The sequence below is a fragment of the Chaetodon trifascialis genome, chromosome 20 (assembly GCF_039877785.1).
Source record: "Chaetodon trifascialis isolate fChaTrf1 chromosome 20, fChaTrf1.hap1, whole genome shotgun sequence".
Classification (NCBI taxonomy): domain Eukaryota; kingdom Metazoa; phylum Chordata; class Actinopteri; order Chaetodontiformes; family Chaetodontidae; genus Chaetodon; species Chaetodon trifascialis.
In genome coordinates, this window is record NC_092075.1 from 10,115,415 (window position 1) to 10,142,451 (window position 27,037).

Consider the following 27,037-nt stretch of genomic DNA (forward strand, 5'->3'; position numbering starts at 1 on the left):
TAAAATCATTTTTTATTGTTTATTGAAACAGCCTACAGTATATACATTGTGTTTGTTCATGTGAATGATTTTACAAAGTAAGGGATACAGTGTTGTCACCTATTGGTATATTTAGCTACGAAGAACCATATTGGCAGTGACATTAAATTATATAGCATCAGATAACAGATGAAGAGTTCTCCAGTCTTTTTCCTTCTTCAAACATCTGTCCATCTTCTACAAAAGTCCTTCAAGGGGAATAGGGAGGAGGCAGCGGCCCTGAGGAAATCTTTTCATAGGCTGGCGGAGCGTTAGGAATCTGGAGAAGAGCGGAACAAATACATCCAAATGAAATGGCTGAAAATGTAGAGAAAAATTCTCACATTTTTTCACATAACCTCTATTATGTTCATAAATATTTACTTTTTTCTGTTATGTCACCATATCAAAAACTGTATTTTACACACAGAATTCAACATCATATTGGGAAACTTCAGGCACTTAGTCGGCTTAAACAATCTTTATATTGATGGACTCAAAAGTTGGTCCGGTATGGTGAAAATGCTCTTTTCTCTTAGAAAGCATGGTAACTGCTGCAGTATAGAAAGATCAGAATTGCTCAAGGACATATGAGAGGGTGCTGATATTAAATTTTCACACACACACACACACACACACACACACACACAGATGCACATACCTCCCTTGGAAACGAAACATTTTTAATACCTACCCCTAGTCTGGTGACAAAATAATCTCTCCTTCAGGCATCCATTACATCAGCTTCACGTGTTCATGTCCCTGAGGCTTTGTTACTGTTACTGAGACTTTACCCTCTCACGTGGACTTGAGGTTGTACAAAGTTGATTCAAGTATGTCCACTAGTTAACTGTTGGTTGATGATGTATTCAAAATTATAGATAAGCAAATTAGAATTTTACTTCATATGTGTCCACCGGTTGAATTTGCTGTTATTAATCTTTTTCCTGACATTAAAGATACTTGACTTTGGGACAGGGAGGTACATTGGAAGGCCAGTAAAGTCTGTCACTCACCGCAGGTCGGAAGCTGCCGAAGTCAGTCAGAGCCATCTTGTTTTCTGCCGAAGGTCCAGCCTCTGAGTACTGTCCTCCTGTGTATCCTGGTGACCCTGATCTAGGGCTCTGCAGAGGAGAGAAAGAGGTGTGAGGAATTGTGAGAAAACAGCAAGAAATGAGGGTGATAAGTTGGGAGAAAGGAGAGAAAAGCAGAGTGAAAAGAGACAAGACAATCATTTTCATATGAACGTGCAAAATTCTATCAATTAATTGACCCATCAGATGAAGTTTTGATCCAGAAATTTGCATGATTGCATGATTTTATTAGTCAGAATAACACAGTGTTATGTATAGTATATGAATACTTCCTTAAAGGAAGTATGATGGTCTCACCCTGATTATTTTGTAGCCACTCCTCTTCTTGAAGTACCAGCAGCCCAGGATGAAGAGAGCTGCCAGGATAACCACCAGCAGAACTATGCCCACTGCTCTGCAGTGCACAACACAATTCAGGCAAAATGTTAGTTTTGCAGTATTCAACACAAAATTTCAGTTTTAAAGTATTCACCACAACTAGGCCTTGATCCCTGATTTCACATACTCTTCAGCTCTGACGTATCCTCGTCTGCTGCTGGCAAGGTAAATGTTGAAGTCTCCACGAGGCATCCCGTCTGTATGATTACACTTCATCCAACTGACAGTCAAGAGAAATTCACTTTAAAAATTGTGCAAGCACAATGTAATTGTACCATGACTATTTAGAACAGTTTCAAATCATACCTCTTTTTATCATGGAGGCTCAGGAAAGGTTAAGAATGGCCTGTATAATGGTTCAAATTAGACAGACATGACAAACCAGTCTGCTGTGTTGAGTATTAACTTTGCATTACATTAATCCCACACCAGGATGCATATACATGGAATACATTGTGCGTCAGTCTTGACACACTTCACCACCACGAAGCACTGTTGTATTAATTAGTTGCCCTTTTCAGATAAAGTTCAGTTCGTTCTGTTTATTAAAATAAAATTGGATCGTTCGTGGATCACTGCTACCGCTACTCAGAGCCTGACGCGCGTCCTCTCTCTCTCTCTCTCTCTCTCTCTCTCTCTCTCTCTCTCTCTCTCTCTCTCTCTCGCGCGCGCGCGCGCGCTCTCTCTCTCTCGCCCAATCCCGAGGCACTAAAGAGTAATCGTATAATTTTCTAAACACTGCTAAAAATATATATATATAGTTACATTAGCAAATAAAGAAGATGCATACAACATGTGATAGTTTTGTTAGGCTGCACGAAAGGGTGTAATATCTGGACAATTCAAGTATAAAAGCTACAAATCAACAGGTGGTAAAACAGACAGTACATAATTTTAAGAAACATAAAAAGATCGATTATACGAAGCAGATGTGCTCTTCTTGATAACACATGTTAATGATATCGTCATGCTGATAGGTGACAGCATCACCTGCTGCAGTAGGCTGGACTTTAAGTATCCAACTGTTAAATAATCTATTAGGAATTAATCTGACAGATATATTCATGCATCAAAAGTACTCACTGCACAATACAAGTATTCCAGAGGCTGTACTATGCCTATAGTAGGGCTACCTCTGCTAGAGATAAGAAGTTAGACAAACAAACCACCATCTTACCAAACTGGATAATTAGATTGTAGAGAACAGTTCCTCCGCTCGGGAAGCCTTCTCAGAAAGACTGGGTCCTCGGAGCTCTGTGCTATTTCTCTCCCCAAATATCTTGCCCCTGTATGCCGGAGAGCGGAGAGGGGCAGAGAAACCCTCATGACCGTCACGGGTTAGAGGCTCATGGTTAAACCCATTGAAGCAGAGTAATTACCGTGAAACCCCGCGGTCCTGAACGCAACACTATTATCCACTCGTGAAACTAAAGGCGTCAGCTGCTGGCTTTTCAAATGGAAGTGTGTGTGTGTGTGTGTGTGCGTGTGTGTGTGTGTGTGTGTGTGTGTGTGTGTGTGTGTGTGTGTGTGTGTGTGTGTGTGTGCGCGCGCTCTATTGTTATTCATTATAAAATTTGGGGAAAAACACAAACTTAAACGCACAAATCAATACCATAGCAAACCTTGGAAATATTATGGTTGTATCGTAAAATACAGACAAATAAGCATATATATATATATATATATATATATATATATATATGTGTGTGTGTGTGTGTGTGTGTGTGTGTGTGTGTGTGTGTGTGTGTGTGTGTGTATATACATATATAAGTACCTTATCAAGTACTGCAGAGTAGGAGAACCTATACCAATATTTGAGTTATTCTAATCTGAAAGAATAATGAGAACTACTCCTGAAACTTGTCATCTTTAGAATATTTTGCTTTGAGTCTAATGTAAGATGAATATTGGAAAAAATCATTCTTATCTTTATCCTGATCATTTTTCAGCCCTACTGCCAAAGCCTTCAGTCTACTGGCATAATGTATTAAAGGGAGCAGTGCTATTTTTGCTAATATGTGTAATATGTGGACCCACAAGTTAATGATCAACAGAATGAAATTTTCCCACGGAACTAAGGGAAAAACCTCTCACAAACATTGTTGTTGCTCATGGCTGTTTTTGTTCAGTGCATTCATGGGGATTATTTTTTTCATTGTCCATGTGTTGCAGTTCCAACACAGCTCATAAAGCTTTTGAAAATCAGGAAATCCTCCGAAGAACAAGGTATCAAGAGGCTTTTTGCTTTTATAGTGTCAACAAACTACACAGCATACCTATATGGAGCAGGTAGAATTTAAATCTCCAAACTAAATTCAACCTTGGTGTGGAGTAAAAAGAGCTCGGCAAATACATCTGTGAAGATTCTCATTCATCCAGGTCATGGTACTTCTAAGTGCTTCCAAAGGATCTCGGCAAATGTGTTTTTAACCTGTGATTGGTGCAGAAGATTGACACCTCATTTCAGTGCAGGGAAGGATATCCAGATGACTTTTACTTTCTCAGCTGACAGGCTGCAGCATAGAGGATGTCTTGGAGGCATCATTTTTAGTATCTGATGGGTTTCACAGAGCCCCATTGTGCATTTGCTCCTGAATCATAAAGTCAGTCCTCTGATTCATGATGAGCTTCATGTGTTTTTCAAATAAACCACCCCATTGATATTTGGTGATGAAGTCTTCATCTAGACTAAACGTTAAGTAGTATTAGTGTATAATAGTGTATTTTCTTACAGCAACTCATTCTCAATTATATAAAATAGTTTTATTGATTTTGTTTGTTTTCATCATTCAAGCCGCTGCCTCAGGGCTGGACTGTTGTTCTGCACAGACATTTTCCTCTGATGGAAAAATCTAAATGGAAATGTCACAGTCCAAAAAAGGTAAGCTGAACAAGGCCGCGCCCAGACTGGAAGACAGGAAAACTGGCTAGAAGAGACAGCAAAAAGTTTGCTTTAGTCTACAGCAACATTTGAGTTTTCTCCACAAGAGGGAGACCAAAAGCTGGCCATGTAACTGTGTCAGTCTTGATTTGTCTCAAGCTCAAATTCAGTGTCTCATCTCAGCAGGCCTTCATGTTGACCAATTAGATGTAATGAATTAGTGAACAGCTTCAACTGGCCTTCTACACTGCTGCATTTCTGAGTAGTTAGGAGCATATGGGAAAACACAAGAGGAGGAAACCTTTGCAGCTTTAAGCAGTGCTGGGTAAGTTTGTTGTGGAAGCCAGCTGATTGGCTGCTTGCTCACGTGTTTGTCGCGATGACAAGCCCACATACATCGCCTCTCAGCTGATTAGACGAGCAAGATTAATAAAAAGTGAACGACATCTAATCCGGAAAAACATATTATTGAACTTTTCTGTGAAGGAAATGCAGCATAACGTTGGAAAGACTGGACGTGTAGTTCTGCAGGCCAGAGTTTTAAAGCCCCAACTGTAAACATCACAGATCGATGTGATGCAAAACCTGAAAAACCGGATCTTTTATCATTGATGCATTTAATCATTTAAAAAAAAAAAAAATGTTGGTAAAACCACAATCGTAATGCCATTTAAGGATCCCAGGAGGTTTTCTTACTGATGGCCGATAAATTAGTTCCGTACATAGCAGGGTAATAAACGTTAGTTAGCCTGGCTCCCCACCGGTTGAGGGAGTTACTCCTTTCACCGGTTCTTCCGGTCGGCATTTTGAAAGAGAGAGAGGGGTAGGGGGGTAGACAGAGTGGACCCCCCCCCCCCCTTTTTTTTTTTTCTCTCTTCCCCGATATTTTTTATATCAGGAAAATTAACCGGTGCTCGCAAACATTAACTCCAGCCTCTGGTAATGTCGTCGTCTGATGAGGGGATGCTCTTCCCCCCGCCCCAGCAGATATGCTTGCCGTGAGAAAGAAGAACCCCCCCGCCCCCCAGTCCTCCCGACGGGAATCACTGTCGTTGTGTTAGCCGGAGGAGCTGTTTGAACGGTGGGACGGAGAGGGAGCTAGAGACTCTTCTCCAGCTCCAGCTGCCATCCTACTCCTGCTCCTCCCCCTCCACCTCCTCCTCCTCCTCCTCCTCCTCCACCACCACCACCAGAACCACTTCTCTTTCTCATCACATCCAGAGGTAAATAAGCCAGATTCAACAATAACAACCTCTTTTCAGACCAATTGTTCACCTTCCCGAGTGTTTCCGCGTTGTCAGACACGTCGGGCAGCCGTTGGGAACCGTCAGCGGGATCAACCAAGGGGATAATTCTGATTTGTGATGGGGTCTTTGCTTTGTACCCCTGCCTCCCTGGCGTCGGGTCGGGGTTACGCTTCCTTAGGCAAGTCCGAGGTCCACTTTGTGAGCTAGGGATGCGTCGACGAAGGCCATAGTAAGTGTGAGGTGGAAATCGAAATCCATACACGACCCGTGTAAGAAAAAGAGCGACACAGAGTAAGCAACCCACGGCTAACTGGGCTTGATGCACTCCCGGTGATGCTAGCTTAGGCAAGTTACAGATGTACCTTCCCAGTTAGCATACGTTAGCTAACTACATCTCCAGTTGTTGCTAGCCGGCCAACCCCGAGTTGATTTGAAGTCACTTTAACAGCCGTCGTTATGCTGCTAGTGCTCTTAGCAAGTGGCTGCATCGCCAAAATAGTAAGAAGTGACTAATAATACAGTCATATCTGGTGTTAAGATGAGCTAATGTCGCTGTTATGGGTTTGGACAGTCCCGGAAACCTTAACTGACACTGTAACAAAAGAAACAATTCAACTAAAAGGTTTTTATTTGCCAGGTTTCAGTTGCGAAAATTCATGTAGAAACTCAGACAAGCTAACGTTTGAGGCTGGAGATGTAGCTGCACTCTCAGTGAAAGAGAGAGAGGAAGAGAGGATCGTTGGAACTTTTTATCATTAATTCTATCGTAGTTAGATTTGCACAAAGATGCACACACTGAAGATGTGTATTTGTGGAGGAAGAAAAGAACCAGGGAAACAAGACATCAGAAGCTGATACAAATCAATAAGTTATAAAGACATGCCCAGGCTTCCTGCAAGGCCGGTATAAACTGTCTACGTCAGAGGTGCAGTTATGTTGGCAGTGTAATAATGCACACTCATGAGCTGACACATTTCAAAACCCTAATCCCAGAAGAAGCGCACTGAGATATATGAAAAACCCCTGGCTTTTTTCTTAGCACTTAAAATCCTAACGGAGCAGTGCTGCATGTAATATTATCCAACCTTGTAGATGGTGAACATTCTGTAAGATTCTCTGATACCACTTTTTTTTGTCTCTGCAGCATTTTGGAGATGTGAGGAACAAGAAGAGATCGGTGATATTGAGCAGCCTGTGCATTGACACGACCTCTTGACCTCATCTTCAGCATGAATGGTGATATGCCTCATGTTCCCATCACTACTCTTGCTGGAATTGCTAGCCTGACAGACCGTAAGTGGAACATCAACTCTCTAATGTGTTCACACAGCCTAAACACTGACATCCAAGCCAAGATGTGGCAAGGCTAAGGAATGCATGACTGCCAAGACTGGCTGTGTAGGTACACCAGAAGCTCAGTGCTGGTATTTGTGATGATGCTTCTCACTGCTGGTGATTTCAGGGCAGGCAGGTGAAGTGGATTATGTTTCTGAAGGTGGAAGGTTTGTAGGCTCAGAGACCCCAAACCAGCTTTGATGAAAGGAAAGTAAATGTTAAAAGATGATACATTTCATAAATATATGATTCATTGCAGAATTATTGGATTGGATTAGCTTGCTTTAGATTGTGAAAGTGAACTTAATGAAGTGGTGACTGGACTCTTAACTCTCATGTTACCATACTTTTAAGGCCTTTTTATAAAAAGGTAGAGAGCATGTTTATTATATTACTACAACATTTTTTTATATTTCATAATGCATTAGGCTGGCATGTATTCCGAGGCCTTGTTTGGTTCCAGCAGAATAAAGAGGTCAAATGGGCCAGTTTAAATCATTGCATGCACACATCTTCATGCACTAATCTGTTTCCAAAACTAGTTTCATGTTTATGTCAATGCCGATGCCTTTCATTCTCCATCCATCCATCCTTGTCCTTCCATCATCTTTTTAGTGTTGAACCAGCTCCCCTTGCCTTCTCCTCTCCCTGCCACCACTGCTAAGAGCCTGCTCTACAATGGAAGGATCTCCGAAGAGGTCAGCAGCCTGCTGGTGTGTCGGGATGAGAATCTGGTGACTCAGCTGGCACAAAGCCTTAACCAGGTCTCCACTGAACACATGTAAGAACCACGCACCCATCTTTCACTCCTCGCTGAAACCTCAAAAGAGAATTAAAATTCAGAAGAAGAAAGATTGCCAGTAGCTACTACAATAGGTTTGTAAAAGAGCGTTAAGTCTAAAATTGGTTTTGAGTTGGGAAAGAAATCACAGTTAAATCGATTATGTTGTCGGCAGTGTCAGTGGGAATGCATTACAGTGCAGTGTTGTTTCACTGTTAACTTTTTAACAGTGAAGTCAGGCATTGCTGTTTCAATTTCAGTGATCGCATCGCAGCCACTGCTTTACCAAGCAGGTCAGCTCATACTCTGGGTTGTCAGAATCATGAAGTCAATGCATTGCTCAAAGCTGCCAGCTATCGCCTGCAGTATGACTGTGGACTCTACTTTTGCTTGCTTTCCAGAGAGTTGAAGGACAACTTGGGGAATGATGAACCCGAGGGTGACATGCCAATGCTTCTACAAACTCTGCTGTCCAGGAACCCCAAAATCTTCAGGGACAAAAGTATGCCAGCCCAGTACAGGGTTTGGGGTGGTAAGGAGGAGACGTGGAGCCATTGTTGTGGGCTCTGCAGTTGAGCTCAGTGCATGTTTTCTTGCTGTGTGTACTCTTGGTTTCCACTGTAACTAATTACCCAGCTTTGCATCTTGCATCTTGGGGTAGATGCACTACTTGTGCCTAGCATCACTAGTTGTTTCCAAAGTGAGGGTTGAGCCATTGTGGAAGAAAAAACGTAGCGTGAAACTTGAACAGCCAATTTTCTTTCTGCTATAGCACATGAAAGGGAATTTTTTGGATTCCAAACATAGACATCGGAGAAAAAGTTTGGGAACCACCAGCAGTATCACCGTTTGTGTTGTTTTGCTTTGGCATCGCTCAGGGGTTTGTTTGGCTGTAATTTTAGTGATAATTTATCCATGATTGTGGGTTTCGTCTTAATTGGCCAGCACTGGCAGTTATTTTGTTTCTTCACAAGAAGTAAGGCCCAATGCTAACACGAAAGTAAATACAGATAATGAATAATCTGTACATATTTAACCTCCCTCAGCTCTAAGAGACAAAACTATGTCTGTAAACAGTGAAAAAATATGCCTTTCAGAAAATATGGATTTTGGAGTAGTTATCTAAGGCACTTTATCAACAATAGCTGTGTCCAGTGACTTGGCACTAGACTTTTCAACATAGTGGGATTGTCAGGTGTGCGCTGTCCCGCTTTATTGATTATTGGTGACTCGCTTGCTAATAACAACATGTAACATCTAAATAAGACAGCTGTGGAGTTGAGGCAAGGTGTAATTTCTGTTTTAATGCTACCTCTAGTTTTTGAGTTAAGATAGGGAAAAGCTTATCTAAATTAGACTCAGAAAAAATGTGATATTTTCTTGCTTACCTCCAGTGGTATCTAGTCATGCAACACACACTGTTAATTGTGTTCATAAGGAATGTGTACTCCTTTGGTAGAATGTTGTTTAAACTTTTAAACCTATTGACAGCGAAGTTTGTGGATCCTCCAGAGTAAACGGGATGTTGCTTCTGGAAAGACACATTGCTCTTGATTTTTTTCTATAATGTTTTGGCATTTTATGCCTTTATTAGACAACACTAGTAGAGAGAAAACAGGAAATGAGGGGAGAGATATACAACAAAGGTCTTGAGCCGTATGCAGACCAGGGATATTGTGGTTCACGGTTGGCATCAAAATGAAATTCCATTTATGTCCATTGCACTGGAGTTGTGGAAGTAATTTGACAGACAGGTATCTTAGAACCTCTCCAAATAAAACCAAAACTTCTTGTACACTTGCAGCTAGTATGATAAACACTTGTTAGATAACTTTTAATAAGAGAGTAATGCTTCATAGTATGTTGACCTATAGTTGAACTGTTTTACCTGTTTATAGCAAATGTGATATTTAGCAACAGAAAAATATCTTAACAAGATATTTTAACAAAAATCTCATCCACATTTCTCAGAGGTTTAGCTCTGTTTGTTCATGGTATCATCAATGATACTACTAATTGCCATAAACAGTTCTATATTTGTCTTTTAACCCTTGTTCAGAAAAGCTATCTAGTTTTATGAGCACCTGCACTAGCCTGCAATTGTGGGTAATTGTAAGTAAAGAACTATATATTATGCATGTGCACTTCCATACTGAATCCTTATTTGGGCCAGAGAAGAAGAAAAAAGAGAGAAAAACTTTGCACATAGTGTGCACTGCAGACCTGCATGTGTTGGCAACTGCAAGATGATCATTAATCCTAAAAAATAAACACAAGCATTTGTGGTAGTGACTGCATGCACAGCCAATAAAAATATGTAATCAAGGAAGGATGTTTTATTATCACTGATGCATCAGTCTGTTGAAGCTCTGAGTGAAACATGCTTTTGATTCATGCCATGCCATTTTAGCTGGTAGTACTTTTGATCTGGTGAGATGTTACTCACAACATGTGTTCAAAGGGTAGTTGTCACCTCACAGAATGTACTGTACATAACCTTACACCTTGGTAAGCCCTCACCTGGTAAACTCCTGCAGCTTGAACCTCCTCCTCCATCACTCTGAAATCAGTAATATTGTCATATATCACTACTGTATTTCCAATTGTATGCACATAAGAGCGCACATAGGACTGGAAATCTGAAATTGAACCAAAATTCTGAGTTACCAGTTCATTATATATCCGTGTAATAGATAATGAGAGCCATTACAGTAACTGTGCAATAACTCTTATCTTTTGGAAGCATTTGATGTGGATTTTAATATGCAGTTTTTGTTGGCACTGATCTTGCTTCAGCTACATAGCCATTTTTGTGGCTGTATTTAATGATGTTGTTATACGGGACAGCATTATGTTGAAAGCTGCTGTTTCTAATGTTTTGTCCACCCCCATTTCCAGTTAACAGTGCATGAATCAGGGGAACAAAAGTAGCATAAACATCTCTCAATATAATACAGTCTGGTACAGCAATGTCACTAACTATAGCCTCAAAAATGACTAGAGTTGAAGCAACTCCTCTCTGACACACTGCTAATGGAAAAAAAGGAAGATAAGATTTCTTAGGCTGAAGTTAATTAGCAGTTTCCAGTGTTGCTATTGAGTAAGTGGTGTTTGGTTTAGGTGGAGACTTTTAGTACACTGGCAATGTCACACCATTTCACTTTCACTTTTGAATATTTTGTTAAACCTGAGCTACCTTACTTCAAGACGTTTAGATGTTACCTGATAGGAAAACCTACATTACTGAGCTTCTGTTTCCTAAGTACATCAGAGGGTTTTGGTGCTGCAGAATTATGTGTTCAGCTTCTTGTTTGTATGACCTAAATTGGAACTTTTTTTTATCCTCATCTCTTAGGTGTAATGCAGCAGCCAATGATGCAACAGTATAAGTTGTCTCAAAATCAGGTGCATGGGAGTCCAGGATCAAACTATCAGCAAACCACTGTCCCTCAAAGCCCCTCTGGGTAAGGTAGAGCCTGCATTCCGCCGGATGATGAAGAAGCAGAATTACCTGTACTTCTACTAAGACTGCCTCTTCCTTCTTCACAGATGCTTTGCATCGCCGCAGTCTGGATCAGGTACCCGGTTTGTACCCCAGCAGAACAGCCCTATACCTAGTCCCTATACCCCTCAGAGTCCTACAGACTACATGCAGTACAATCCACCCAGTTATTCTCAACACCAACAGACTCAGCAAGGTGAGTACAGATTTAGATCAGCAAAAATGTGCCGTTCGCTGCCTGCAACACCTCTGCTAGGAACAGCAAATAGAAAACATTTGAGATACTGAGAAATAACATAGAAGAACACTAACTTTTATGCACACTTATGTGGTGAGGAGAAGTTAATAAGCTGATGCTGTGAGGTGGTAAAACTATAGCTGTCTGTAAAGGTGGAAAAGAGTGTCTCTCAGGTAGATGTGAGACATTGCAAATAATTTAGCTCGATATTTCATTTCACTCTCTGTTTTAGTTGCAGGTGGTGTGAGAAATATCCATGACAACAAGGTCTCTGGACAGCTATCGCGTAACTCATCTCATCACAATGTGAGACTCTCGGACGAAGACTACATGAACATGGCTCACAGACTGGGAAACGAGGTAATGCAAAGAATCAAGATATCCTGAACTGGACAGCAGATGCTGACAGTTAAAAGTGCTGATAAATGTCTTGTATTCTAACAGGACAATGATCCCTCCATGAGGGCTGCCACGTTTCCAGTGAAATCCCCACAGTCTGTGTGTTCCTCTGCTGGGAGTGAAGAAGCTGCAAAAAGTATGCTACTTTACCAACAAATCAATTGTGTTTCATTTTGTGGATCAAAGATAATGAACTTCTCTTGCCAAGACTTAGTCTCTGGTGCTCACCTTCTCTTGAATTGATTTGTGTTTTAGCAGCATCCAGGCCCCCCCTTATCATGCAGTCGCCTACACCTGAAGGGCCGCAAGGTGCAGCACCTGACCTGCTCCTCACCTCTGCTGACCGTAAAAAGAAGCTGAAAGAAAGGAGTAAAGATGAAGATGACGAGTTGGATAAAAATGCCTTGTATGGCGTTGTTAGTTCTCCATCAAAAGAGTCTGCCAGGCTGACTTTAAAACTTCAGACTTCAGACATGGATCAACCTGGTGAACTTCCACCGCGGGCACATATCGACTCAGGCCACGAAACTAATTTGATGAATAGTAATAATCAGTTGTCAAGGATTGCCCAGGACTTATCACACAAGTTAGGTGCTGAGGAGCAGGCAAACTGTCAGCAGGTTCTTGTTCGCCCAAACACCAAGGACTCTGGAGTCGTCAGCGGGCTCGTGTTTGATGATGCTGAGATAGACACACTTGCAGAGATTGAGAGAATAGAACGCGAGTCAGCCAGTGAGAGAGAACGATGGTCTAAAGAAGTCCAGGATAAAGGTATGTTTCCCTGGGCCCTCTTGCCTGTATTTTACGACTTGCTTGTGTTTGAAGAAGATCTAAATGACATTTTTCTTTATTGCAGATAAGCCACTGAAGAAACGGAAGCAAGACTCATATCCTCAGGAATCTGAGTCAAGTGACGGGCTTGCTGTACAAGGTGGCAACACTGACAGCAAGTTGACACCCAAGAAGACGAATGCTGCAAGTAACGGTGCCAGTCGGCCTGCTTTGATGGTCAGTATTGATCTGCAGCAAGCTGGCAGAGTGATAGGACAGCCTGTGGTGGTGTTGGAAACGCCGCAGTTGTGTGACGGCCACCTACGGCATATAAAGTCAAAGACTGATGGAAAGGTAGATAAAGTTGTTGAAAACAGACCTGGGATCATCAAACAGCATGCCAACAACCCCAAGAAGTCTGGCTCAGACGGGCAACCAGAAACTCCGAAACAGAAGCAGGAAAAGCGGCGCGAATCCAAACACAGACACGACGGCAAAACTGAGGGCGGCAAGGGCCACTCAGAGGACAGGCGGCCAGACACAGTACAGCAGAAGCATGACAGGCAATCAGACTCACGCCACAAAGAGGAAAAGAACAACAACAGTCACCGGTCCCATGTCAACCAACCTAAGACTCCAAAAACCATGAGCAACGCTGAGCGGAACTCCAAACATGGAGAAGACAAAGTCAGGGATAAAAATAAGGATAAGGAAAGAGATAGACACAGAGATAGAGACAGGGACAGAGATAAAAATAGAGACAGGGACAGAGACAGAGAAAAAGATAGAGACAGGGACAGAGATAAAGATAAAGATAAAGATAGAGACAGGAACAGAGACAAGGAAAGGGAAAGGAAACACAAGATATCAATGGAAAACTGCAATAGACATTCTCTTGACCGGCATAGTAAACCGGACAGTCCTAGAGTGAAGCAAGACGGAAGCAGAAGACCCACTGACCTGAATGGTCGACAGAGGACAGAGATCTTCAGCCTTCAAAACACCCAAAATAAGGAAGAGAGACGAAGTGGGGATGGCAGCATTAGCTGCCAAGCTAGAAACAAACAGCCGTCTTTTGAGATAAAACCTGGCGAGGTCCCCTCATTCCTGCTGGGCGGCAAGTCAGGAAGTTTGAAGAACTTTGTGATTCCTAAACTGAACCAGGAGGGGAGAGATCCCCCACGTCCAAGCAAATTGAAAGAGAGCTGGAGCCAGCCCCTCGTCAGGCTGGAGAGAGTGTCACTGATAGAGAACTTAAACAAAGGAGCCAAGCCTGTTGTTGTGCTTCAGAAACTCGGTATTGATGAGGTAAAAAGGATCATTAAGGAAAGCAGGAATGCACACAGCTCCAAATCCAGGAAGTGGTCCTCCTTTGACAAATCAGAGAGAGGTATGGTCTTCTTTCTTATTTGCTCAGAAGTGTTTCTGGATTATTTATTGTCTTTAAAGCACTGTCTCAGGAATGATAATTATCACAGTCATTAATGAAAGCAAATAGCTTTGGAAGAATGAGTTCCTGATTGCATCTAAGTGTAGATGATTCTGTGCTGAAAACCAGCTCACCTCCTGTGCTTACAGAGATGTCACTTCATGAGGGGACGAACAAGCGAAAGCACAGAATGATCAGCAAGACATCCAAGTACGCTGAGGAGGACTCGACTGAAGACGAAGACGATGACTCCGACAATGAGTGTCAGTATTAAACCTGAAGAATTCACAATGTTTGTGTGCATGCACATCATGTGCATGTGAGTACCATGCAGTAATCCTTAAGATGGAAAAAGATGTGCATGAAAATGTTTTATATTCTAATTATTGCATTGTGTTAATTTGTCTGTTTATCAGTGATCATTTGTGCTTAAAGTTCTGAGTTTTCTCTTTCTCTGCTGCTTCTTAAAGATGCACGGAAAAGATGCAAGAAGGATCACAGCAAGGCGTTGAGACACGAAGAGAGGAGAGGCTCTGGAGAGCACAGGCGAAGCGGGGGTCTTCATAACACTCACCGGGGGTCCGGTAGCCGTCACCGTGAATGGAGCCCTGATTATTTATGTGAGGACTCACCACCACCAAACCTGAGCGATGGTGAGTCTTTTTTGCATCGGCTTTCCAGTGGCCATAAGTGAAAATAACAATAAATAATTCAATGCTGAAGGCCGTGTGGAGGGCGATTTTATTTTGTTTTAAGTCTCTAAGGAGGCAAAATGATTTTGTCTCAGTTCCTACCTTCAACAGTCGACAGACATGCAAACTGTGTCAAGCAATGCAAATCGTGACTGTCATTCAAATGATTTCCAGTGACCAACCAGGCCAACTCCCTGGATGGTTGAATTACTACGCTCAAGTCTGTCTCAATTAAATATTTATTGCTTGAGGGTTAGTTGCTGTTGTCAAGGATTTGACTAATGCTGTTATTGTTTTCTTCTTGTACAGTTGCCAGGAGATTGAAGAAAAAGGAGAAACAGAAAAAAAGGAAGGCGTACGATTCCAAACTGTCACCAGAGGGTATTGTTTTACCATTTTGAGTTCTTCTATTTTGTAAATCCGTGTTCCACATTTAAATCTTTTTATTAATCAGCTTATGTACGTTTGTTTGATAGAAGTTATGGACTCCTCCACATGTAAGAGATTCACAGCCCGTCTGGACAACATTCTTGAGAGCCTTGAGGACGTGGACCTCACTGCAGCAGGTAAACATCAAGCGTTGTGGTTTCCGAAGTTCTTGACGTTTGTTGAGTTGAAAAAAATGGAAACATTACATGTTTGTGCCCACAAGCAGATGATGAAGAGATACCTGAAGAACTCTTGCTTGGAAAGCACCAGTTGAGCGAGCTCGGCAGCGATTCTGCTAAGATTAAAGACATGGGCATCTTTAACAAGGTGGGAGTGGTGTGTTTGTGTGCTGTTGTAAAGATGATTCACGGCTACATCGTGGTGAAAGTAACCAGTCATTTGCTTGATCCACAGTTTCCGTCTGAGAAACTGGTGAAAATTCTGAATATCCTGGAGAAGAACATCAAGGACAGCGTCAAACTGTCCACATTAATGAACCATGTAAGTTAAGTTTTTTCCTCCCGTTGTGGAAGTTATAATGTTTTCAATCTTTTCAGGTTTTTTTTTTTTTTTACAGTAATTGTTTTTGCTGTTTGTTAGGGTAATGATTCCATGGAGGAGGAGCGGCTGTGGCGTGACCTGATCATGGAGCGGGTGACTAAGTCTGCTGATGCCTGTCTGACTGCACTCAACATCATGACATCTCCACACATGCCTAAGGCTGTTTATATAGAGGATGTAATTGAGAGGGTGCTGCAATACACCAAATTCCATTTGCAAAACACTTTGTATCCTCAGTATGACCCGGCCTACAGGATGGATCCTCATGGAGGTCAGTGCAGTTTTTTTCTGTTTTCATGAGTTGTTCTACAGAGATTGCAAAATTTAACATTTAACAGGTTTTTTTTTTTTAAAGCTTGTGCCTTAAATTATCTTTACGCTTATTTGAAAGTACCCACTGACACAGTCCAGCACTCGTCTATTAAAAAGTATTTATATAACGTTCAACCTTGCTATTTTGCTGCTGGTGCTTGAAGTGGCTTATATTTTATTCAGCTCTTATTTTCCCGTGATCTTACTCACTCTAAGGTGGCATGCACACTTCAAAGTCCAAGAGAGCAAAGAGTTCCACCCACAAACAGAAGGTGGTAGTGGTTCTCTACAACAAAGTGTGCGATATCATCAGCAACATCTCAGAGCTCCTGGAGATCCAGCTGCTAACCGACACCACTATTCTCCAGGTGAGACTCTTAATCCGTTATGACATCATTCAAATTCATAACCTCATTTAACCTTTGACTCTGGAGCTCTTACATACCGGATTGCTTTTGTGCTCTGCTTTCAGGTGTCCAGCATGGGTATTACACCATTTTTTGTGGAGAATGTCAGTGAGCTGCAATTATGTGCCATCACACTAGTGACTGCAGTAAGTCTGCCATAGCATGCAATTTTAGTGCTATTTTAGCAGTTAACTTTGTTATTGCTTCAGATTATGTTTATTTATTTATCTTTGCTTTTAATGACTGGCTCTTGCACGACAATTGTTTTGTCTTGTTTTAAGTGCTTTGGATTTTCCTCTTCCTTAGGTGTTTTCTCGTTATGAGAAGCACAGACAGCTCATTCTTGAAGAGATCTTCACCTCCCTGGCCAGACTGCCTACTAGTAAACGCAGCCTCAGGAACTTTAGGTAACTACATCTTCAGTGAATATATCGCTCAGAAAATTCCACAAATAAAGAAGTTGGTCATTCCTCTGGGCTGCTCAGTAAACCTAAGGATACTCGTTCTCTCGTTCTTCCCCAGGCTAAACAGCAGTGATTCGAATGGAGAGCCTTTGTATATCCAGATGGTCACAGCACTGGTTTTTCAGCTCATCCAGTGTGTGGTGCACCTTCCCTCAGAGAGGGACTCAGAGGATGAACATGTTAAGAAGGTAACTACCAGGGATTTAACTGACATTTAAACTGTATTCATCTGAAAAAAAATTTGAATTCAGGAATTGTTCCACTTTATTTTGTTAGGTGGATAAAGATGTCTTCATCACAAACTCGTATGAAACTGCCATGAGGACAGCTCAGAACTTCCTATCAGTGTTTCTCAAAAAGTAAGTCATTGTTCTTGCTCTCACTACACATCAAAACATATATTCTTGATCTTGCGTTTTAACCTCAAGCTATAACCTACAGCTCCGTTGAAGGGGGGCTTTAACAATGAGTGTCCTTACCCAGCATACCTGCTTCTGCAACAGTAACTGGCTCAATGTTCAAAAATATTTAGCAGTAAAGGATTGTGCTCTGTATGTTTCAGATGTGGCAGTAAGCAGGGAGAGGAGGACTACAGGCCTCTGTTCGAGAACTTTGTTCACGATCTGCTGTCTGCAGTCAACAGGCCTCAGTGGCCTGCAGCTGAACTGCTGCTCAGTTTACTGGGCCGGCTGCTGGTGAGTAGCACCACTCGCCACCTGTCCAGTGTTGCTGACGTTTGCTTTTGTTGTGACATTTCTCCTCCACTTCCTGTGCTCTAGGTGCACCAGTTCAGTAACAAGCAAACAGAAATGGCGCTCAGGGTGGCATCGCTGGACTACCTCGGCACTGTGGCTTCTCGCCTGCGCAAAGACGCCGTCACTAGCAAAATGGACCAAAAGGCTATCGACCGCATCCTCAGAGAGGTAGACCAGGTAATTCTGGAATGTTTTTAACAGATTTAAAGTAACAGTGGTGTTGAACTGCTTTTGAGACGCTCCTGGCTTATTGATTTCCTTGCAGACTCAAGGCAGTGATGAAATACAGCAGCTCCAAAAGGCCTTGTTAGAATATCTAGATGAGAACGTTGGGACGGATCCAGCTCTGGTGGTGAGTGTTTAATTTTCGTGCACTAAGCTGTGTATTTACAGAAATCATTATGGTCACATTTATGGTTCCCTAAGGACTTGATGCTCGGGGTTTGCATGCAGTAATATGCACCCCTTCTACTCATGTTACTTGAAGCTCTTGAATGGCTCGACATAGGGATGCTGTGGCAGGTTTAGCAGGGTTCCTTGGTGTCAAAGCGGTATTGGATTGTTTACTATGCCTTCAAATGTTCTGCAGTTTTCATCACATATGTATGCATTTATTTCACAGTTTGCCAGGAAGTTTTATATTGCCCAGTGGTTCAGAGACACTACAAGTGAGGCAGAGAAAGCGATGAAGTCTCAAAACGGGAACGACGAGGACTTCAAAGGTCGACATTATTCCCCAGATGTTGACTCAACTGCGGAGATCATGCAGAAGTCCGAGGCACGAAAGAAGTTCCTCCGCAAAGCCATCAAGGCATCACCTTCACATTTCAGTTCTCTGAGGTAAATATTACTTCAGCTCTGGCAGATTGCACTAATTTTCTATGCTGTTTGACTTTCCCGACAGACTTCTGAATTTTTCTTTCAGGTCAAACTATGACACAGTGGACTACGAGGACTCCTGTCTGATTGTCAGACATTTGGCCTCTATGAGGCCGTTTGCACAGAGCTTTGATATTTATTTATCACAGGTAAGAGGATTTATTTTAAATGAATGAGCGTGACAGATTATTTTGAGTTGGCTGCCATTATCTGTTTCCTCTTGTTGTTTCTCTTGTGTAGATTCTGAGAGTGCTGGGTGAGAGTGCCATTGCCGTCAGAACTAAAGCCATGAAGTGTCTGTCAGAAGTCGTAGCTGTGGATCCGAGTATTCTGGCACGGGTAAGTTCAAGGTTCATTTATTTTTCATTGTACAACACAGGGTTGCACAATTGGATGCAAGTTGTAGTCCCTTTAAGCTGCACAAGAAAAGCTATTGTGTGTGGTTGAGTGCGGAGGATGAATCGAGGAGTCTCACAACCTGAGGAAAGAAGCTGCTCTGCATCCTGTGGTACGGCAGTGAATAATTCTTTATTGCTTGCCAGAGAGCAGCAGGCAGTGGCCGGGGTGGGTATTTTTTTTATTATCATTTGGGCTTGGCACAGGCGCCTCACCAATTTCGCTGACGCTTGATAAATGAGTACCAATGATGTTTGGGCGGTCTTAATCACCCACTGCAGACAAACCATGGCAATTTGTAATGTTTCCAACAGGATACTTTCTATCTCTCCTCTGTGAAAGTTGACAAGAATTTATTCATTCATGAAGTTTCTGACCTTTCTGAACGGGGTGGAGAAGCCATCCTGTATTGGCTGCAACACATCTCTTAGACTACTGGACCGGTGGCGGATATGGTTTTGAGTTTTATGCCAGTGTTGCAGCATTACCAGGCAATTATGTCCGTTTACCACAGTCAAACTAGCAGCCATAATATTCAGTAATGTTTATCTGTGCTTGACGAATCTCCCCTGTTTGTTTTTCAGTTGGATATGCAGCGTGGCGTTCACTGTCGCCTTATGGACAACTCCACCAGTGTGCGAGAGGCAGCTGTGGAGCTCCTCGGCCGCTTCGTGCTCAGCCGCCCGCAGCTCATTGAGCAGTACTACGACATGCTCATTGAAAGGATATTGGTAATTTCTTCCCTCTTCACTTTTTTTAACACCTCATTGTGAGGCTCTGTATCATGTATAACTTTTTTTCCGCTTTGCTGGTAAAGTCTGTTATAAGTCCGGCTCAAGTGGAAAATCTGACCAAAAAGTTCATTTAAAGTGCAAGAGTTCGGCCGAGGTTAAATAACCTTATTCTCACACTGCCACCCTAAGATTAAAGAAAGAACTGCAACATTTGGCGGTGCAGCAATTTGAGAAAAATATATTTTCTAAGCACCATTTCCTTGCTGTCCATCTTGCATCTGTTTATTTTCCATGTTTTATTTTCACATGTCAACAGGATACTTGATGTTTTCCGATTCAGATCAATCAACGACAACAAAGGCTCTTTATATTACGTCTCTATTGAGCTGTCCTTGTAACCATTTTGTCTTTACACAGGACACGGGTATTAGTGTAAGGAAGAGGGTCATTAAGATCTTGAGGGATATTTGCCTGGAGCAGCCGGACTTCCACAAGATCACTGAGATGTGTGTCAAGATGATCCGAAGGGTGAATGACGAAGAGGGGATCAAGGTTTGTGTTTATTTTTATGTGGGTGACGCTTTCAAATGGCTGATTTTAGCTTTTAATTTACAGTTTATATCCACGCAACATCTTTCCCCATGCAGAAACTGGTGAATGAGACATTCCAGAAACTGTGGTTCACCCCCTCACCCAGTCATGACAAAGACGCCATGACCCGGAAGATCCTGAACATCACAGACGTGGTGTGTACTATCTGGGCTTCTGACAAAAACGCTTACGCCATCATTCAGATAAGAAACATTTTCGTATATCACGTGGTCACAGTCTGACTCATGTTTTGATCTCATCCCAGGTGCTAGCATGTAAAGATTCAGGCTATGACTGGTTTGAGCAGCTTCTCCAAAATGTGAGTTGTTTAACTTCTGCGTGCTTTGCTTTGATTTCTCAACAGCAGCTTGTCTGTCTTTATAAACACCTGCTGCATGCACTAACCTCTGTATGGCAATTGTGTAGCTGCTCAAGTCAGAAGAGCAAGCATCGTACAAACCTGCCAAGAAGGCCTGCGTCCAGCTGGTGGACAATCTGGTAGAACACATTCTGAAATATGAGGAGTCTCTCGCAGGTAATAAAACGAAAAGTAATGCAACCCTAATTCCAAAAAAGGTGGGACACATAAATATAACTATTTGATAATTTGGTAATCCTTATTGACAGTTATTTAATGTTTTATCAGTCATTGTTTTTTTATTTTCTATGTTACACACAGCAACCCAGCTTTTTTGGAATCGGGGCTGTAGTATGTTTGCTTTCAGAAATTCTTCAATATTATTGTGCTGCGTCAAATATCAATGTTTTCTCTATTTGTGTGTTAGAATGTGAGGACAAAGGGGTCAACTCAGGTCGACTGGTTGCATGCATCACCACTCTCTACCTGTTCAGCAAGATCAGAGCACAGTTAATGGTCAAGCATGCCATGACTATGCAGCCCTACCTGACCACAAAGTGCAATGTAAGTACGATGTGATTTTGTTCTGCATTAATTTTGAATTTTTTTTACTTGCATGAAAGTGTGAGGAATCATTTGTTGAGGCTGGAGCCATCAAGACAGAAATGAACATCAGCCTTTAGGTTGTACCATAGGGCCATCTAGTGGCAGCCAAATGAAAACACAATCGTTCCACACACTGGATCCATCTCAGTGCAGTCCAGAAACGAGCCTATAGGCACATTACTGCCAACAACCTGACTAGGGTGGTGGTTAAGACCCTGGTGAATTGTGGGAAACACTTATCACATGTTGGTTAAATGTACTCTGTGTTGTTATTTTTACAACTTGCACTTCACTGCTGAAGACCTCAAGTGTGCCTATTGAGACAGGCCGACAGTCGTTTTTTTGCAGCTCAGCTTTGGACTGTGCAGCTGTCTCTGTATTGACGTTTCAGACTCAGAACGACTTCATGGTGATATGTAACGTGGCTAAGATCCTGGAGCTCGTCGTGCCTCTGATGGAGCATCCAAGCGAGACTTTCCTCACTACCCTAGAAGAAGACCTGATGAAGCTCATCATCAAATATGGCATGACGGTCAGTGTCATTCACCGCTTCGTCTTCACAGATAGCTCTGGAAGAGCATGCACAACATGGATATGAAGCTGCTGCTCAGAGCATGCTTTCAGCGTGATGTCATTTGTTGTGTCTGCTTCTCAGGTTGTACAACACTGTGTGAGTTGTCTTGGTGCTGTTGTCAACAAGGTCACGCACAACTACAAGTTTGTTTGGGCTTGTTTCAACCGTTACTACGGTAAGGCTAATGGACTGTAACATACATTTTCTTATACCAGAATTCTTATATACCTTGATATGGAAAGGGAACATGTTCTGTACACAGAGCTTGTAATTATTAACCCGCTCATGTACCTTAAAATTAAAGGCTACATTTAAGATGATGCAGATTTTCTCATTTCACATCTTTTTTTATAGGAGCTCTGGCCAAACTGAAGACACAGCACCAAGAGGACCCCAACAGTTCCACTCTGGCTGCCAACAAACCCACTCTGCTGCGTTCACTGTTTACTGTGGGGGCTCTGTGTCGACACTTTGACTTTGACCAAGAGGAGTTCAAGGGTGCTAACAAGGTAAACACCAGTCAGCTTAAACTATGCGTGCAGAGCTGCTGTGGAGCCTGTTTTAATGACGGATTTACTATCTCTCACGGCGTCTCTTAGATTGTCATCAAGGACAAAGTGTTGGAGCTTCTGTTGTACTTCACCACTCATGAAGATGAGGAGGTGCAGATCAAGGCCATCATAGGTCTAGGTATACTTCACCGCATATCAACTGTATTTACACTGTAATTTATTGTTTACACCTCTTCTGATCTTTTTGCTTGCCTTCCCTCTGTAATTACATCTGTTTTTAAATTATTTCCATTGTCTCAAGGCTTCCAGTTCATCATGCACCCAGAGCTCATGTTTGTGCAAGATGTGAAGGTACTGTATAACAGCATCCTGTCAGATGAAAGCAGTTTGGTCAGTCTGAAGATCCAGGTGCTAAAAAACCTGCAGACGTACCTCCAAGAGGAGGACTCACGGATGCAGGAGGCAGATCGCGAATGTGAGTTCAACAAGTCCACCTCTTGTGTCTCAGATGCCAAAGATTATCAGTAGTGTTAATCTTGTAGAACATCCTTAAACTGATCCAGCTGATTTTTATGACTTTTCTTTTAATTCAGGGAAGAATCAATCCAAGCAGGAGGATCTAAAAGAAATGGGGGACATCTCATCAGGCATGAGCAGCTCCATAATGCAGATCTACCTGAAGCAGGTGCTGGAGTCCTTCTTCCACTCGCAGTCCACAGTTCGGCACTTTGCCCTGAGCGTCATTACACTGACTCTCAGCCAGGGCCTCATCCATCCCGTGCAGGTATGTTCACCATCTCACTCCAGCATACTCTGGCCAAGACATACAGATCTGTGATCTGTGGGAGATTTTCTTCTATCTCACAGTGACAACATTCTCTGCTGCCTTGAATGCATCATGAGCTGTTCACAGATTAGGAACAATTGTTTTTTTAGTGTGTGCCCTACTTAATTGCCATGGGAACGGACCCCGAGCCAACCATGAAGAACAAGGCCGATCAACAGCTGGTGGAGATTGACAAGAAATATTCAGGCTTCATCCATGTGAGTGGCTTTCTGGTTTATAATCAGTGTGTGTAAATCAAAGTGCCAATATGATGATTTGATTTAATGGTATCTGCAGGCAGCAGTGTGTGCATCTTGTTATGGCTGGAGAATTTCTGAAAAGTTCAAAAATGTAAATCTATACTCTCCATATGTAGCAGTGTATTATATTACAGCCTTTGATCCTAGACTTTGTAATTATTGGAAGGATTTCAACCATTATCACTTTACTTATGTGTTTTCTGATTCGTATCTCGCTGTGAATTCCCAGATGAAGGCCGTCGCAGGGTTGAAGATGTCTTACCAGGTACAGCGGGCCATAGATGGAGCCAAAGGCACGGCGGTTCGAGGTTTCCGTCATGATGACTCAGACTCTGCTCTCTGCTCGCATCTCTACACGATGGTCCGCGGGAACCGACAGCATAGACGAGCTTTCCTCCTTTCCCTGCTCAACCTGTTCGATGACACCTCTGTAAGTAGAAGACCTGATCCAGTTTTCAGCATGCACAAGTGTGATGTGGAAACCCAAAGCCTTTATACACTGAGACTTAACAGTGAAGTAGGAGACATCTTATGTCCAGCACTTATTCAGCAGTTAAACACATTCAAATATAGTAGTGATGTTTTCCACTTTGTCCCCTGCAGAAAACAGAGGTGAACATGCTGTTGTTCATAGCAGACAACTTGGCCTGCTTCCCCTACCAGACCCAGGAGGAGCCTCTTTTCATCATGCACCATGTAGATATCACTCTGTCTGTCTCCGGTAGCAACCTGCTCCAGTCTTTCAAGGAGGTGAGAGGCTTTTTTTAATTAGACATACGACTTATTGCTCTTTGTAGTTTGTGTATCAAAAGATGAAAATCAGAGCTTATGTAATATATCTACCGTATATTGTGTTTGAGTGGCTTTGTTCTCTGCGCAGTCTTTACGGAAGGAGCCTGTACAACGGGAAAACAAGATGAAGAAAAAGAAGAAGAAGAAGAAGAAGAAGCACCATCGGAGGAAGAAATACAGCTCTGATGATGATGATGATGACGATGATGATGATGATGATGATGATGATGATGATGATGATGATGAAGGGAGCAGCAGCCAATCCAGCAGCAGTGATGAGGACGACGAGGTGGTCCACAGGCGAAAGAAATCTGTGGTTTCGGACGATGACTCTGAGGCGGACGATGAGGACGCAGTGATGGACCGCCTGCCTGAAAACCCCAACCCTCTGCTGGACTTCGCCAGTGCTTCACAGGGTATTCTGCTGCTGCTGGTGCTCAAACAACATCTGAAGAATCTGTATGGCTTCTCAGACAGGTAGGCCACATCGGAAATGCCAGTCAGCAAATCCTTTAACTCCTCCTCAGTAGTGAACATGACTAAACTGAACATTTTGCTTGTGTTCCAGCAAAATCCAGAAATACTCACCTACAGAGTCCGCCAAGGTGTACGATAAGGCTGTGAACAGGAAGTCTAAGGTGCACTTCAACCCTCGTCAGACACTGGATTACCTGAAGAGTGATATAGCCGACATGGATCTCAGCTACGAGACCAAGAGGAACATTGTGAAGCAGTATTTGGATGTAAGCATTCAGTGCTATGTTCTGAGTTTGTTTATGTGTCATTTCACTCTCAGGAATATGCAGTAGTCAAATGGTGTGTCTGTGAGAGAGAGAGAGTGTGCAGAATACTGTATGTTTTGGAATTTCAGGTGGCTCCAATACTCAAATGCTCAAATAATGCATACTCACGCGTGCAGTAATAAATAAAATTACTACAAGCTATTTGGTAAAATAAGTGCTTTTAAGTTGGCTAAATAAAAAAATGTATCAAGAAACTGTTTAATTGAAGTTCCGCCTGCTTTTAACCCTTAGTTCAAGGTACTGATGAATCATCTGGATCGTGATGAAGAGGACGAGGAGGGTGAAGCAAGTGCCAATGCCAGAAACAAAGCCATTACTTCACTGCTGAGTGGCTCAAAACTCGGGAACCACAACCACAATAATCACACTGCGCCAGTGGAGTCCGATGAGGAGGAGAGTGAGGATGAAGATAACCCTGTGGTATGAATTTTAAAACTCCTCAGAGTAAAGATAAGTCTTAGGATTTACATGTTAACATACCTGCAATCACACTATTTCTGCATAGAAACTGTTTACAGTGGCAGTAGTTCGGTCATGTGGACGTCATATTTGAGGTACGTTCACAACAGAAGTCACTTTGGGAGAATGTGGAAATGGTTTTGCATGTCACAGGGGCATGAAGAGGAAACAGAAAATGGCATGATGCCTGTCTGTCAGGGTATGCAAACATCATTTTAACCCCTTGAACCCTGCAACCTGTCAGCGGGTTTGAAAGATGTGTTAGCTTTGATAGATCGTCAAAATTAAACCATTCATCAGAGCCAGAAACTGAAAAAACTGAACTTATTGTCAGATTCTCAAATTTCTGATGGTTCTTGAGGGAATCGTGCTTGGAAATCTGACCAAATCTAAGCCTAAAATAGTGATATTTAATCAAAACCACTTTATTCTACTCATGTAAAGAATTGTCAAACATAAACATTTTCCACTATCAGATCCTGTAAGAAAAAAAACAAGCCTTGAATGGCATTTGTGCTGCAGCTACTCTTGACTCAGTCACGTTATTTCATGCCGGATGCACTCTGCTTCTTCTATCCGCAGCGGAAACCAAGGAAAGGCATGGACTCCGCAGACGATTCAGGTCACATGAATGCGACAGTGGAGGCCATGGACGTCGTTGCCATCTGCCGTCCCAAGTACAAAGACAGACCGCAGATTGCCAGGGTCATCCAGAAGACCAAAAATGGCTACAGCATACACTGGATGACTGGATCTTACTCTGGGCCCTGGGCTGTGGCAAAGAAACGGGACGGTCGCAAAAAGGTGCCTTGGGTTGACACAATCAAGGAGTCAGACATTATTTACAAGAAAATATCCTTGACAAGTGGACACAAGCTGACGAACAAAGTGGCACAGACGTTACGGGCACTGTATGCCGCCAAGGAGGGGACTAAGAGTTAATCATCTGAAATTATTCAGACAGAAACCCCTCCCAGCCCAAATCTGTGTGGATCCAACATGTTAAAGAGAGAAGACGGACGTGGTGGAGGAGAAGGTATTGAGAACACCGGTCTGTTTGAACACAGACCTGTTGAAGTTAAACAAGAAGGAAATCATTGTGTGGGAGTTCCTTCGCTGTTGTGCAGCAGCTTTGTTGTTTGATTTTTACTCCCACTGTATCATAGTTTAACTAAACACATGTTTATATCTGAACATAATTCTGTAAAAAGAAAGAAACTGAATGTTGGAAACTAGTGTATTGATGATGTTCTTAATAAAGTGTTTTTTGGAGTTTAAACTAGCACCAGATGGATTTATTCACTTGACCTGAGCTCCAACAACTTTTAACTTTCCTTTTTTTTCCTGTTTGTTTACCCACACTGTGTAATGGAGTATCTTTGATATAATTTATTTATGTTAAAAGCAGTGCAGTATCTGTGCCTATATGCAGGGGAAGTTATATTGTTTCTAATATAGATTTTGATGTTATAGAACACAGAGCAAGAAAAAAGTGATCCCCCGCTCTTATGGTGGAACAAATACTGCAATAAATTTTTCTTACGTCTTTGTTAC

The 27,037-nt window shown here is 42.3% G+C and overlaps 2 protein-coding genes across 4 annotated transcripts; one reads left to right on the plus strand and one right to left on the minus strand.

Moving 5' to 3' along the window:
• Positions 1–5: 5 nt before the first annotated feature.
• Positions 6–2,774, minus strand: mlana (melan-A). Its single transcript, XM_070989288.1, has 5 exons — positions 2,668–2,774; positions 1,618–1,710; positions 1,410–1,506; positions 1,035–1,142; positions 6–298 (listed from the first exon to the last, which is right to left on the minus strand). Exons 2-5 carry the CDS (start codon positions 1,704–1,706, stop codon positions 230–232), a joined length of 363 nt encoding a protein of 120 aa, XP_070845389.1. The 5' UTR covers positions 1,707–1,710; positions 2,668–2,774; the 3' UTR covers positions 6–229.
• A 2,599-nt stretch (positions 2,775–5,373) lies between these two features.
• On the plus strand, positions 5,374–27,035 carry LOC139348892 (nipped-B-like protein B). 3 transcript variants are annotated; one of them, XM_070989280.1, is made up of 47 exons: positions 5,374–5,594; positions 6,763–6,911; positions 7,569–7,734; positions 8,136–8,236; positions 11,090–11,198; positions 11,284–11,432; positions 11,707–11,834; positions 11,919–12,009; positions 12,129–12,644; positions 12,730–14,034; positions 14,223–14,336; positions 14,544–14,726; positions 15,075–15,146; positions 15,242–15,331; positions 15,421–15,521; positions 15,609–15,695; positions 15,795–16,026; positions 16,284–16,435; positions 16,540–16,620; positions 16,781–16,881; positions 16,997–17,126; positions 17,215–17,297; positions 17,501–17,633; positions 17,718–17,870; positions 17,959–18,045; positions 18,316–18,533; positions 18,619–18,721; positions 18,813–18,911; positions 19,553–19,699; positions 20,120–20,254; positions 20,350–20,448; positions 20,559–20,612; positions 20,720–20,828; positions 21,079–21,215; positions 21,649–21,789; positions 21,913–22,006; positions 22,186–22,340; positions 22,431–22,521; positions 22,645–22,818; positions 22,937–23,127; positions 23,280–23,387; positions 23,659–23,859; positions 24,033–24,179; positions 24,310–24,698; positions 24,790–24,964; positions 25,256–25,444; positions 26,066–27,035. In XM_070989280.1, the coding sequence occupies exons 2-47, from the start codon at positions 6,848–6,850 to the stop codon at positions 26,423–26,425; spliced, it is 7,944 nt and encodes a 2,647-aa protein (XP_070845381.1). In that variant the 5' UTR covers positions 5,374–5,594; positions 6,763–6,847; the 3' UTR covers positions 26,426–27,035. The 3 variants fall into 3 exon arrangements, with proteins under 3 accessions (XP_070845381.1, XP_070845382.1, XP_070845384.1); XM_070989281.1 differs by having other exon boundaries at positions 17,718–17,861; XM_070989283.1 differs by having other exon boundaries at positions 5,420–5,594; positions 12,132–12,644; positions 17,718–17,861.
• The last annotated feature ends 2 nt before the right edge of the window (positions 27,036–27,037 follow it).

What these genes read in the sequence shown, in the direction of transcription:
- mlana (XM_070989288.1), bottom strand. Translation starts at nt 1,706, where the DNA reads ATGAAGTGTAATCATACAGACGGGATGCCTCGTGGAGACTTCAACATT. An exon ending in GGATACGTCAGAGCTGAAGA is followed by an intron (nt 1,507 to 1,617) that starts GTATGTGAAATC and finishes TGTGCACTGCAG; the next exon opens with AGCAGTGGGCATAGTTCTGC. An exon ending in TCGGCAGCTTCCGACCTGCG is followed by an intron (nt 299 to 1,034) that starts GTGAGTGACAGA and finishes GCTCTTCTCCAG; the next exon opens with ATTCCTAACGCTCCGCCAGC.
- LOC139348892 (XM_070989280.1), top strand. Translation starts at nt 6,848, where the DNA reads ATGAATGGTGATATGCCTCATGTTCCCATCACTACTCTTGCTGGAATT. An exon ending in ATATGAGGAGTCTCTCGCAG is followed by an intron (nt 20,829 to 21,078) that starts GTAATAAAACGA and finishes TTTGTGTGTTAG; the next exon opens with AATGTGAGGACAAAGGGGTC. An exon ending in CAAGGCCATCATAGGTCTAG is followed by an intron (nt 22,522 to 22,644) that starts GTATACTTCACC and finishes CATTGTCTCAAG; the next exon opens with GCTTCCAGTTCATCATGCAC.